Below are 14,076 nucleotides of genomic sequence, written 5' to 3'. Positions count from 1 at the left end.
CTCTGTCCAGACAACTGCTCATCTTGGGTGCCCAAGGGAGTCCCAGGATGGACGCGGAGCAGCAGCTGAGCCCCTGAGCTGGGATCGCAGCAAGCATGTGGCACGAGGCATGCAAATAACTCTTTTTACACCCTGTCCCCCCACCCCAAAGAAAAGTACAAAAGAGCAAGTCCCAGATCTTGACTCCAGGTCCTCAGACACGGGAGTAGGGAGTGTGCAGCTTCTCTCCTGCCACGGTCCGGTCCCTCTCGTCTCCGTCTCCTCTGCAGGGCTGGTTCCCCCTCCAACAGGCAGTGTATGTGGTGTGGTGGATCGCGGGAGACGGTGGGGATGAGAAACCAGCCAGAGCACGGAGGCCAATACAGGGCCGTGTCCAGGAGATTAAACCCCATTAATCATTCTTGGCGCTTTTTCGCATCTGAGGTGGGCTGACAGTGGGGAGGCCTGGGGGCTTCCCTCCAAGTCGGTGCTTTGGGAGTGCATGGACGTCCCTGTCCTGTCCTCCCGCGGGAGAGGGGGCGCGGGAGCGTGGAGACCTGGGGCTGCCCAGGGCCGCCTCCGCCAGCGCAGCGCCCTGGTCCGTTTCATTTCTTCTGCACTATAACGAGAAGAGCCGTCGTGGCAGCGCGGAGCTCAGAACAGGCCTTCAAGCCATTGTTTGGAGGATTTGGGGTTTTGTTTCCGGGTGGGAAACAGCACCAGGGTTGCCTGATCGGGGTCTCTTGGTGGAAAAGAGCTCCTGCTTGTGGCAAGGAGGCAGCCTTTGCTAGGGGTTCACGTACCACGGGACACCCCCCCCCCCACCAAACCGAGAACCATCGAGGCCTGAATTTTTAAAAATTCCTTAAATCGCTTAAAAAGCCATTCCCTTTGCCAGTTTGAGTTCAGCAGGGGTCATTCATTGGCTGTGGACAAAGTTGTGGCGAGCGTGACAAGGAGGAGACTGAGGCCCAGAGAGGGGGCTCCTGAGCTAATGCCCGCACTGGCGGGTTCCCCCACCCCACGTAGCAGCCCCGCCGCCAGGCCCCCAGAGACCCAGGAAGAAGCTTCATTTCAGACACTTGGACAGTGGGGGATGTGGGTTTTAAACCCAGGGCAAGCTGATTACAGACCTGACCTCTTCTCCCCTCTCCAAAGTGGCCAAATTTGCCCGTGACCCAACCGCTGAATCCCAGGCTTTCCTGGAACTCTGGGTTCCAGATCAGTGCCTCCTTTAAGGACAGGACTGGGAATCTTATTGAAATGCAGATTCTGGGGGCACCTGGGTGGCTCAGTGGGTTGAAGCCTCTGCCTTTGGCTCAGGTCATGATCCCAGGGTCCTGGGATCGAGCCCCGCATCGGGCTCTCTGCTCTGCAGGGAGCCTGCTTCCTCCTCTCTCTCTGCCTGCCTCTCTGCCTACTTGTGATCTCTGTCTGTCAAATAAATAAATAAAATCTTAAAAAAAAAAAAAAAAGAAATGCAGATTCTGATTCAGTGGCTCTGGGCCAGGGCCTGAGACTCTGCATTTCTGACCCTTTCCTGGGCTCAGCAGCCACTGCCGCTGGTCCACGCAGCATGTCTGGAGCAGCAAAGTCTTTAGGGGAAGAGCTTAGACTGACCAGTGCAAGAGGCAGAGAGGCTTGGGGTCCTCACAAGGCGGGTGCATGCAGGGAGGCAAAAGGACAGCGCTGCCCCACAGAGCCCAGACCCTCAGAGCCACACTGGCCCATTGAGCCGCTGAGAGTTTCCTTTGGAAAGGGTGCCCCTGCTTGGTTAACTTCCCTGGGCCAGCTCTGGGGGCTCACAAGAGGGTTACTGCCAAATTCCACGACATGCATTGTTTATGTCTGGTCCCTGCTGGCCGTCTCAACAGGAATGCTTGCAGGGAAAGTCCACCATTCACCACCATTCATCACAGCCATATCTTGGGTGACACTCTCAAGGCTCAGCCAGACACAACTCTGGCCCAGGACCCAAAGCCCTCTGAGCTGGGATAGGAGCTGGCCACCTCTGGTTCCCAGGCCTGGGCTCTTTGCACACCCTTTCCTAATGTTCCGGGCATAAGGCAAGGCAGAAACCCGTCCCACTCATCTGGGTCCTGCCAGGGATGGGGTCGCTTCTCAGAGAGGATCAGCCTGTGTCCCCTACAGGCTCTTACACCGTTTCCACTGCCCCCTCCCCAGGGAGCTGGGCTGCACCCTTCCGTGGTCCTCACCCCAGGCAAGCTGGCTCGCTGAGCTCCACGCGGCTGGATCTCACCTGTGAAATTGACAGTCACGGCCACGATGATGATAATGATCCCCATGATGATGAAGGTGATACTGAGCAGCCGGGCCAGGCGGCCCAGCCTCCGGGCGCCGTCCAGGTCCCCCTGTTGCACGCTACTTCGGGACTGCAGAGAGAGGGTGGCAAAGACCTAAGGAAGGCTGTTCCCAGCAGACTGGGGTGGGGGCACCCCTTGCCTTGGCCTCCAGAACCCACCCAGCCTCCATTGCGGCCTCTCTTCCAGCACCCACCTTGGGGATGGAAGGCAGGCTTCTCCCGCAGAACTGGCCTGGACTCAGGAGGCTCACACCCCTTTTGGGAACACCCCGCCGAGCCTGCCCCTGGCTGGAAGCAGAATCAAGCAGTGCAGGGCACTTGCTCTGAGGACGGTGAGTGGGCAGGGTGACGGGTGGCATGATGGAGCCCGAGGGCCTGGGAGGGTGGGCCGGGGCTAGGCCATGCTGAGCAGGCGGGAGCAGATAGGCCAGGCCTCCCTGGGCCCCTGTCTAAGGCTCACTGCTATGGCCACACTAAGGAGGCCTGTTGGGTTTTTCTGGGGTCCAATGTGCCTGCCTCCTTTCCTCTGTGACTCCCCTCTTCCACACCAGGAAAAAAGCATCATTGATCCTCCTTCCTCCTAGTTTCCACCCAGGAATCACATCCTTGTTCAACCGAGCTGACTTCCACAATCTGAAAGGTTTGAACTTGAGAAGCGAGGGTGTGTGGGGAGCCATGCCAGGCTTTACGGGGGCCCATCTGAATCTTCACTCTTTCTCAGTGAGCTCAGTTTTTCTCAGCCTTATTTAATTTTGGTGAAAGCAGGTAGATGAGCGGGGGAATGGCCAGAAAAGATCTTGGGAGATCCTGGAGTGGCTCAGTAGGGGCTGTGTCCTAAGCATGTCCATGGAGGTCCCACACACACCCCTGCCCATCCCGGTTCAGGAGTCAACCTGCTGGCCAGGGCTGGCCTATGACCTTCAGGCAGGAGTTCCCTAAATGTATGACTGCTTTCGGGGTCTTAGGCCACTTATTTGGTTATTTTATTTTCCAGTTATTGGAGGGTCCTGACTTCTCATCAGAATATAGTGGAGTCCCTTGATGATGGTGGCGGTGTTGGTGGTGACGATGATTTATTGAGTGCTTAGTTTGTGCCCGGCAGCTTGCTAAGGACTGTACCTGAACAATCTCATTGAGGCTCAGAACCATCCCGTGCGGTTGCCAGTGTTGCCCACTTTTAAAGAGGCTGAAGTTCAGGGAAGATACCCTTCCCCTCACTGTTCTCTTCAGGAGGGCAACCCTGTCTCCCAGGTCCTGTCCTTTTCTCCTCACAGAAACCTAACCAACCCCCACCGCACCCCATGTCTCCCTGTCCAAGCACCTCCCAGGACAGAGCCACCTCCTGCCACACTGTTTGATGCCATCAGATTCGCTTCGCCTCAGATCTGCTCCTGGACTTGTGCTCCTCTGCCCACTTGCCCCGTTACCGGCCACAGCCTGGAGTCCAACCACTCGGTCACAATACCTGTCCCTTGCCACCCTACCGATAAGTTTCCTTTCCCGGTCAGTTTCACTGCAGTCCTCCCCAGCTGCCTTGCACCTGCCCTGGGTCCGTGGCACTTCTCACTCAAGCACAGCAGCCTCCTGAAGATCCATGCCCCAGCTCTATGCTCTCTTCATCTCCATGCTGCTCCCTACACCACCATTCCACTCCACAGAGATTTATGCCAGACCCCGTGCTAGGCCCCTGGCATGCGGTCATGGGGTGGGATCAGAGAAGAGGTGGAGAGTCGGGAGCTGATGCATGAGTTCAAGGAGATGACGATGGCTTAGCCTGTGACCCTGCCCAGCATCTTCCATGGCCCCCCACCGTTCCCAGAACAGTCTGAGTCCGGGTTAGCTTTACACTTCCGGATTTTATCCTCTACTCTTCCCTTCCACAACCTCTGGACTCAGCCAGTCTGAACCCCTCCAAGTCTGAGCACCTGCTGGTGCAACTCTCCTGCCCGCCTTCCTGCTCCCCTCAACCACCTGTCCACATCCTCTCTATCCTTTGAGGGCTTCTGATGGGAGAGAAGCAACTGAAGAAGGGGAGAACGGCAAGGTCAGGAAGGGCCCTGGCTATCACAAAATGGAATCTGGATTTTTGTAGGCATTGGTGGGGGGGCTACGACCGGGTGACTCTATAAACGATTTCATCAAAACAGGAGAGGGGCCCCGGGTGGCTCAGTCGTTAAGCGTCTGCCTTCTGCTCAGGTCATGATCCCGGGGTCCTGGGATGGAGCCCTGCATCGGGCTCCCTGCTCAGTGGGGAGTCTGTGTCTCCCACTCCCTCTGCTTGTGTTCCCTCTCTCGCCATCTCTCTCTGTCAAGTAAATAAATAAAATATTAAAAAAGAAAAAAATAGGAGAGAAAAAGATCCAGTCAGAGGGAGAGGCTGAAAAGACCAAGAAGTGACGGGTGCCCCAATGTCCCAGGGCAGCCGAGGGAGATCTGAACTTGAGCACAGGGCTGAACTGCAGTGAGCAGAGGAGAGCGCTGCTGTCCTTGGAGACTGGACAAATGTGGGTACAGGTGGTGTCACACCTCAACAGGTCTGTAGGTGGGTCTGGGCAGAAAGTTGTGAGCGTCCACGCCTCTGGACCTCGGGGTGCCCAGTGACAATGGGCAAGTGTCGTCCAGTGAAATGTGAAAGAGAAGGTGGGTCTGGCTTGAGGCATGGGCGGGGCTCGGGCCGGAGCCCATCCTGAGACTCACAGGTGAACCTGGACCTGGCAAAGACCTAACAAGGAGCAGGTGCAGCCTCCCAGCTCCCTAAAAGGGCAGCCTAGGGAGGGACACAGGTTTCAGAGCCAGACCTCCTGGGGGCCTGTCCCCACCATCCCAGCTGTCCCAACTGCATGACCCTGGATGAGGGGCTTCTTCTCTCTCCTCATCCTCAAATATAATCACGCATGAATTCCTGACCTTTCTAATGTCCCTCAAGCCTGTCCCTACCTCTCCAGCTGACTCCACTGCCCCAGCCCACTCCCACAACAGAGTTCATCTGGAGACTGCACCAGCCTCGTCCTCATGAGGCTCTCAGCAACAGCCTTGCCCCCAGCCAACCTCTTCTCAACAGCCATCAGCCTGGTCGCACGGCTCCGCATAAAATGGATATATTTTTAAAATTAATTATTTCCTACTTTTTTTAATTTTTAGAATTTTTTTTAAGTGAACTCTTTGCCCAACATGGAGCTTGAACTTATGACCCTGAGATTAAGAGTCGCATGCCCTACCAACTGAGCTGGCCAAATGTCCCCAAAGGGACACATTTTTATGCCTCAGTACCTTTTCATGGACTGCTCTCTCTGCTGGAATGCCTTTCCTCTGCTGGAATTTCCTTTCCTCATTTTCATGTTGCTACCTCAGCAGCTCTTTCTCACCTTTCAAGAGTCACCTCCAGCAAAACTTTACTTCGTGCCCACAAGCAATTAATCAGCCCCTCCTTGGGGCTCCCGTAGCATCTTACACCATGCTCTTTTCCTCCCTTCCCACCTTGTGTCATCAGTTCTTGTGTCGGTCTCTTTCCCTAGATTTGAAGACAGGGACCGTTCAGCCTCAAGCTTGGTGTCCCTCTTACGTAACCTAGGGACTGGCCCTAAGAGGCCTTCAGTAAGTATGTGAGGAAGTAAAGAATAAAAGAAGAGAAAAAGAGTATGAGGAGAGGCTGTTTTCTCACTACTGAACTTAGCCAGTGGAATGGGCCAAGTTAATAGAAGATTCATGAGTGAAATGAAGGCAATGGGTACCCGAGGAAAGATATCTGTTATCTGGGGGCGCCTGGGTGGCTCAGTGGGTTAAAGCCTCTGCCTTTGGCTCAGGTCATGACCCCAGGGTCCTGGGATTGAGTCCCGCATCAGGCTCTCTGCTCCTCGGAGAGCCTGCTTCCTCCTCTCTCTCTCTGCCTGCCTCTCTGCCTACTTGTGATCTGTCAAATAAATAAATAAAATCTTTTCCAAAAAAAAGATATCTGTTATCTGGGTATTGGCCCCACCCACTAACCCATGCCACCTCCAGCTCTCTGCATGGCCAGCCCAGGTCACCGAACGAAGGACTTCAACACCAAGGAAACACCTTCCTCTTGGGAAGAAGAAGGAGCAACATACAGACAGGCTTCAGGAATTTCCAGGAAGTTCGGCCTTAGAAATGCTGGGGCTACCTTGAATCATTACCAAGAGACTCATTCTCAGCTGTAAGCATGGCACTCAGTGAGGAGGGACACAGGGTTTGTGATGAGTCCTTCTCCTCACTTGCCAGAGAAATCGTTGTGCATGGGGCAACGATTCAGGACTGTGGAGAGAGGCATACGTGTGGTTGCTTGGGTAGGAGAGGTGAGGAGGGGAAGCGAGAGGGAGAGATGAATTTTTCAGCCACTCTAAACCCAATCCCTCTACTTTATCCACAGAGCCATCAGCCTGTGCATCCCAGTCATGCCTGTTCCTTTGAGCCGGAGGGACAACGTTGAGGAAGATGCACTGGGAATGGCCAGATGACCAAGGTAGACTTGACTGCACCTGCCTTGTTTGGTCATACACATTATGGGTCATACGCTGTCCACATAAACCTCACATCTCTTCTGTAAATCTTAGTTTTCTGATCTGTAAAATGGAGAGAATAGCTGCCTTGAAGAGTAGAGCCCCACTTTTATATCTAGAAGTTACTCACCACCAGCCGACACTCTTTTCCGAAGTCCCCCCATTAGTTCCCAGATGAAAAAACCTGTCCCTCGACCTCCGGGATGGAAGAAGACCCTTCATTACTTTTAATGAGTAAATTACCAGCTGCATTTCAAACCCCACTTAGTGGCATCCTCTTCCCCTTCTACAAAATGGCTCAAGTTGAAGACACAATGATAATTGCAGTAATGGTTGTAAATGACTGTGAATTAATAGATCATTTGTGATTGCAATGGTTGTGGGAATGGTAAGGGAGAAAATGAATTCGGGTTAATAGATCAGTGAGGAAAGGCATTGAAAAAAGTCCGAGAGAGCTGGTAGGACTGGGGAAGGAAGCGGATGGGGTAGGGAAGGTTCTGGGGAGAGCTGCCAGGGGGTGAAACCAGCCAGGGGAGGATGGCAACAGAACTTATTGGGAAAGAGCTTCCACCCCCCATGAGGCTCAGGCCAAGCCCCAGCAGGTCTGCGGAGACCTGCTGACATCTGACAAGATGTGGTCAGCTGATTGCTGATGAGCTATTTGTCCTTCCACAGAGATGGAGCAAATCCCAGCTGTTCAAAGCCAAGGATTGTGCTTCTCCATGCACCATTCATGTCCCTCTCTCTACGACAATGCAATTCTTACTGGAATGCCTGACTATAGTTGCTGGAGGCCATGTGGGGGAGTGTTGTCCTGGAGAAGGAGTTGGGGCAGCTGCTATGTGGTGGGTGGGAGTGTTTGGGGATGCTTAGTACTTGGAGACAGCTGCTGTTTGCCAACCCATTGAGAAGTATGTCAATATTCTCAGCCTCGCATCTGCATGCCAGCTGATCAGTACTGGTTGGGGCTCAGCGCTCTTGCTGGATGAAGGCATGAATGCATGAAAGGGAGACTGACACAGGTCAGTTAAATAACCAGGTCACCCAGAATGCCCGAGAAAGGGAGTGTTGAGCCACTCTGAACCTCTTCCGCACTCCTGCATACGGCAGGAGGAATCAACAGAGAAGGGGTTTCTCTGAGGCTTCCACCAAAACCACAGACTGGGCTGCTCCTCCCCCCAGTAGTGGCATGAAGGCTGGCACTCCAGTCTCCCCCAGACTGGCTAAAGTCAGAATTTGTTGGCCACTGGGGATCTACCCTTTGCTCTGAGACTAAAAAGTTTTGTTTGGTGTTAATGATAACAGTAACCACTGCCCTTTTCTATGTGGCAGACTCTGTGCTGGGTGTTTTCACACATTTTAACCCAGTTAATCCTCCCAACAGATTTATGGGGTCGATGGTCTTATGACACCTATTTTACAGATGAGACAACTGAGGCTACAGAAGGGGGTTGAGGGACTTGGACATGGTCACACGGCCTGGGACCCACACACACAGGTCTATCTGATGCTGCTTTAAGCACTGTTGTCAGATAAAATCCTGGGGTCCAGCTCCTTTGGTGGACAGGAGACCTTGCTGGCATTGGGAATATGGCCATTTCTCAGCCTGACCCAGGAGTGGAATGGATGAAGGCAGCCCTGACCTGGCCACCTTGGGAGGCTCATTGGAGGCTGCTGTGCGGAGCAGGTCTGGGTCTGGATATCTGGGATCCCAGCCCCTCGGGTTGAGGCCCTGTCTAAGCCACAGTGGGAGGGACACTGCTGGCCCATTAGCCTCCTACTGACAGAGTCAGTAGGGGTGGAGAAGGACAGCTGGGGTCGTGGGGGTCAGGTGGGGAGAGTGAACAGAAAGAAGGAAGGAAATGGATTCTGCCCTTCCTGCACAAATGCCCCAAAGGTTTGACTTTCCTGGGAGGTACACACCATCCTTGTCCCTAGAGGTAGATGGAGGGCAGGGTCATGGAGACAACACTAGAGTCAGCATCCAGCTGACATGCCTCTTACCAGTTGAGTGACAGTGGGCAAGGCACTGCTGTAGTGTCACTGTTGTCTCATGTGTTAAATGAGAATAATTAGCCCTTACCACGGGGCTCCCTTAGGCTCCTATCTCCTGGCTTCTCATGGTTCTCTTTGGAAATTCATTTCCACAACTGTACTCCACTTCACCACCACCCCACACGATCCCTCTGCTGAAACCTCAGCCCCTGGCATCTCTCTCATGCCTCTCTCACACAGCAGCTGTCCTTCGACTTCTTGGAGCCTCAACCTGTGACCCCTCCCTCTCCTCCAAGGTCATCACTAACTTCCCAGCCTCATGCTGTCCCAGTCCAGCCTGATCCTTGAGTGTGCCACCTCTGCCCCCACTCACCAGCATCGTTCTATGCTGGTGGGTCTACCCTCATGGCAACCCTGCTATCTCCAGCCTCAGGTGGGCCAGTGTCCCATCTGTGACTCTGTACTGATAGCTGGAGAAAAAAATGCACCACTACACAGGCTGATAACAACTCAGACCCATGGGGTGCAGCCTCAGCAGAGCCCTCCAGCCTCTCCGTCCCTTGTCACCTCTCCTCTCCTCTGTCACCAGCTCCTTCTTTCTCAGCAAATGGCCTTGTCCTCCATATCCCTGGTGGCATGGAGCCCATATAGCATGAACCAGCTCCTTTTCCTTTGAGTGTTTCTATCTCCTTCTGCCATCATGACATTCCCTGCAGGCTCCCAGGAACAAGGTCCTTCTTCGAGATCCCATCTCTACACTCTTCATGAATGTCATCAGTCACCTCTCTCCTTTTTGCCTAATGCTGTCCATCACCAGGGTCACCGGGGGTCTGTAAATGGCCCAACCAGTGGACACTCCTTATTGGATCTGACCTCTGCACTGCATTGGACCATCCCTCCTCCTTTCAAACTCGCTCCTCCATGGGTGTCTCCCCCTCTCCTCTAGTTTGCCTCCCACCCCCTGAAATCTTTTCAAAACTCTTTCCTGTCCCCTTCCCTCTGCCCACCCCTTAAATGCCACAGTCCCCAGGAGCTGGGTAACCAGGACTGTGAAGAAAGTGCTGCTACTTTCACTTCAACAATTCTCTCATCAGTGCCCTCCTTCCTAAGCCATTGCTTGGTCCATACCTTCATCAGCCCTCCTAGAATTTCAAGAGCCTCCTATGGGGTCTCCATGCTCCCAGTCCTACCAACTCAAGCTCATTTCCCCCAGCGCAGTTGGGTGTTGGTTTTAAAATATGAACAGACCACATCACGCCTCTGCTTAAAATTTTTCAGGGGCTCCCCGGAGCCACTAGGATAAAACTTAAATTCCCAGAGTGAGTCCCTGCCCACCTCCCTCCATCACCATACTCTTGCATCCATAGGCCATGTCAAATACACCATGTCATCCATCTTCCTAAATGCCTAACATGGCGCCTCATTGGTAAAAGAGGTGTGTTCGTTAATGGGGCACCCAATCATTCTCTACCATTTAGTCGCCTCCAAACAAGCAACTTGCCAGTCAAGTGAGTGATTGACTGAATTAATAAATGTATGGTCTTTGTTAACAACTCTTGGGTTTCCAGAAACTCTTACTGCCCTTTGACAGGGTCTTGGTCCAGACCTCTTCATCTCTCACCTAGTGCTCCTGCAAAAGTTCCTTCTCCCAGCTGCCAGGCTCAGAGGAGCCCCTTCCATCCTTTCTCTTACCCCACACCAGCCTCTCCACCACAATGGAAGCCTGACCACACCTCTCTCTGGCTCCAGACCTTGTGATGTAAATGCCAGGAGAAGCTTGCCACTGGTCCCAGAGGACCACACGTTGTATGATTCCATTGGTATGAACTGTCCAGAAGAGACGAATCCATACAGATAGAAAGCTTAGTGGTTTGTCAGGTCTGAGAGGGATCAAGGGAGAGATGGAGTGATTAAAAAAAAAAAAAAAAAGGTGTGGAGCTTTTCTGGAGGTGAAGAAAATGTTCTGAAACAGACTGTGGTTATGGTAGCGTGGATCTGTGAAAATCTTTGAATTGTACACTTTGAATAGTATAAAATGTGTATTATAGGTCAAAGCTCTAAGAAAACCCCCCAAAAGCCATGATGGCTTCCCACCCCCGGCCAGGGAGACACTTAGATACCATTCAGTTTATTGCTATGGTGTAAGAGCCCTTTCCTCAAGCTCTTTGTGTGGTTCATCTCCCTTTACCCTCACACAGCTCTCTAATGTAGGTGTTATATGACACCCATTTTGCAGATGGGAATACTGAGAAGAGAGATTTCAGTGACTTGCCTGAGGCCCCAGGATATGCTGTGATTTGGTCTAGCAGGAGCACTTCTTACAATGTGTTATAGGATCTGTTTCCAAGTTTCTCCCCACTGGACTTGAGGTTCCTGGGAATTGGTGATAGTGTCTGGTTCTGACCTAGCACCAGATCCCCACCCCTGGCCCAGTGACCTTCAGAACTGACTCAGGAAACTGAGAAGGCTGTAGAATTGTGCTGGGAGTGGGCTCGGTGGTCTCAGTCTGGGACCCAGGCGCCTTTGACAAAGGCAGCGTCTATCCAGCCTGCACACTGCCTCCCCAACAAGGAGATGGATTCCAGCAACTCTTCTCTCCTGGGTCCTTGTGTGGTTTCCCTCCCCGAAGCCTGTCTCCCCTCCTGGGGCTTCTCCCTGTAACTAAGAGGTTGGCCCTGCCCAGAGGTCCCGGCTGCACCCCTGGGATCTGGTTCTGCCCCCAGCTGCCTCCCAAGGGCAGCAGGCAGCACAGGAAACGCCTCAAAGAACCCCCACCTCCGGCCCCTGTTCAGCCCTGGCTCTTGTGCCCACCCCAAGTCTCAGGAATGCCACTGGGGTCCCCTGACATCCTGGCAGGTGGAGCTAGATTTGACGGGGAATCAGGGAAGGCATCCCCAGCTGGACACCAGGCCTCTTTCTCAGAAACAGGCTCTTTCTCAGAAGACAGCCCTGGGTGGAGGGGGCGGGCAGCAGGAGTGACCCCAGGTCCTAAGGACTTGATGATAAATGACTCAGCAGGGGTGTCACTCCAGAGGGAAGCAGAAAGCATCTCCCCGCCCTGTCCCTCAGCCCTTAGCAGCCCGGGACTGGGAGTTTACTACTGCTTTCTTTTTACCTTCTGGAAGCCATTGCCTGCCTGGGCTTTCTCTCTCATACCCCCTCCCTCCCTCCTCTTCCTGGAACCTGGAACTCAAGTCACTTGCCAACATCCACGGACATTTTCTGGTGATCTTCTATAAGCAGCTCTATCCAAATAGCTTGGTTTGGGGACAAGCTAAGATAGTCTACTCAGAACCCTACGAGGCACTTAAGTGTATGAGAAGCGAAGACTAGCCCACTTGCTCCTAGGCAGGGCCGGCCATGCCCTCTGACACACATTTTACCCCCACGGCCCAGACCTCCCCAATCTAAAAACAGACTCAAGACAGATGCTGGAATCAGTGTGAGCGCCAAGGCGCAGAGGGCCCCAGCAAAAACAGCCCCCCCCCCAGCTCCCTGAAGGAGCAGCCTTGGGGGAGCCCGGCCCCAGGGCCCCGTGCACGTGGCAGGGAAGTCACGGCCGGCTCTTGGAAACCAGCTCTGGCAAAGGCCACTGGAATACCCAGGTGGCCTGGGGTGAGGGGTGGAGGCAGCTGGCTCCCCTCCAGAGAGCTCGGGGTCCTGAGACCCCACGCTGGCCCCAACCTCTACCGACCCACAGCCCCACTCGGGATGACACCCCCAGCAAAAGGCCAGCCCCCTAACTTGGCCACCTGTCTACTGCATTGAGTTTAGCTCGGGGTGGTTCCTGGGGGTCCCCTCCCCAGGAGGGTATGTGCAAAGTCGCTGCAACGCAGAACAGAGAGGAGGGAGGACAGCGAACAGAAGGTCTCCTGGCCCCGGCCCCCTCTCCAGCAGGAGGGGTAGTAGGCCTGGTGAGAAAGGGAGCATTCCCCCAAGCCCCCGCCCCCAACTCTCTGTTCTGCACACCCCAGGCAGAGGGTCTGGCACCCACTGAGCCCTGGAACGGAGAGCCACACTTACCATGATGGAAAAGATGAGGGGAATCAGATTGAGAGGCCACACGGGGCAGAAGCAGGAGGCGATGGCAAGGATGAGGTAATCTTTGGGGACCTCTTGGTCTTGGGCAGAGGAAGCCGTGGCAATGGAGGACGCCCGCCTAGAGCTGGCCCGAGAGGCCGACCAGGGGAGTGTGGCTTCGGGGCGCCCCTCCGATACCACCTTGAAGGGTAGGCCGTGGCCATTCTGCTCCAGGTCCAGGGCCCCCGAGAGGGACGTGGACAGCATCAGGGGCTTGTCATCCTTGCCTTCCACCTTCGTGAGGAGCTTCTCCATCTCCGGCAGGTCCAGGGTTGAGGTGGTGCCTGGCTCCTGGGCTGAGGGAAACTGAGACTGCCCCGGGTTGGCCATGTTGGCTTGGGTCTGGGGTTGCTCCAGCTTCAGGCTGAGACGCTCGGCTGCAGAGGGAGCTCAGCACGCCATTCCTCAGCCCAGACTGGGGGCCGCCAGGTCGGGGGCTGAAGTGTCCCCCAGGGGAGCGAGGGCAGGGTCGGCTTCTCCGGGGCTCTGAAGCCGGCCTGATGCCACTGCGGAGCTTCGGGAAGCTGGAGCCTTCAGATCTGTTCAAGTTTGAGGCCAACTTTGCTGGTGCTGCTGACAGCACAGATGGGCGGGGAAGTGACAGAGAGCAGAGCAAAGAGACTCCTCTCCCGGGTGAGGCTTAGGCTAAGTCGGAGAGAGGAGAGAGAGAGAGAGAGAGAGTACACCACACAGCCTCCCTCCCTCCCCACCCTCCTCCAAGATGCTTTTCTTTTTCAATTCCCCTCTCCCCTGAGACCGTGCAGTGTGCTGCCTCAGCCCCAGCCCAGCCCAGCCCAGCCCAGAGCCCAGAGGGACTTCGGTGGGCCTCTCCTTTCCACTGCAGCCACAGAGCCCGCCTCTCTGGTCTGGGGGCTCCAGATCGGAAACGGACCAAGTGGGTCACAAAGGGGCGTGTCTCAACCGTCTTGGGAAACACAGCCCTCTGCTTCTCTTTTGCTGGAGCGGGTCATACTTCCTCTTATCTCGGCCCTTCCTCCTCTCTCGCAGGCAATGCTGAGCCCCAGACCCACCCTAGGGCATCCCACCTGACCTCCGGCACCCGGACATGTCCAGGCCACAGCCCGGTTCCCTGCTCCAGGAGGAAAGGGCAGACTAAGCACCAAGGAAGGATCCTGCCTCAGTGGGTCTCTGAACACCTCACCAAGGGGTGTTAGGAAGGAA

General features: G+C 54.7%; 1 protein-coding gene across 1 annotated transcript; it reads right to left on the bottom strand.

The window, feature by feature from the left end:
• Window positions 1-296: 296 nt before the first annotated feature.
• TRARG1 (trafficking regulator of GLUT4 (SLC2A4) 1) lies at window positions 297-13,305 on the bottom strand. Its single transcript, XM_032848463.1, has 3 exons — window positions 12,838-13,305; window positions 2,240-2,372; window positions 297-598 (listed from the first exon to the last, which is right to left on the bottom strand). Exons 1-3 carry the CDS (start codon window positions 13,222-13,224, stop codon window positions 585-587), a joined length of 534 nt encoding a protein of 177 aa, XP_032704354.1. The 5' UTR covers window positions 13,225-13,305; the 3' UTR covers window positions 297-584.
• Between the last annotated feature and the right edge of the window lie 771 nt (window positions 13,306-14,076).

This window comes from Lontra canadensis, unplaced genomic scaffold, assembly GCF_010015895.1.
Source record: "Lontra canadensis isolate GAN:19392208 unplaced genomic scaffold, GSC_riverotter_1.0 scaffold204, whole genome shotgun sequence".
NCBI lineage: Eukaryota > Metazoa > Chordata > Mammalia > Carnivora > Mustelidae > Lontra > Lontra canadensis.
This window is presented reverse-complemented; position numbering and strand designations above follow the sequence as displayed.

What these genes read in the sequence shown, in the direction of transcription:
- TRARG1 (XM_032848463.1), bottom strand. Translation starts at nt 13,224, where the DNA reads ATGGCCAACCCGGGGCAGTCTCAGTTTCCCTCAGCCCAGGAGCCAGGC. An exon ending in CCCTCATCTTTTCCATCATG is followed by an intron (nt 2,373 to 12,837) that starts GTAAGTGTGGCT and finishes CTCTCTCTGCAG; the next exon opens with TCCCGAAGTAGCGTGCAACA.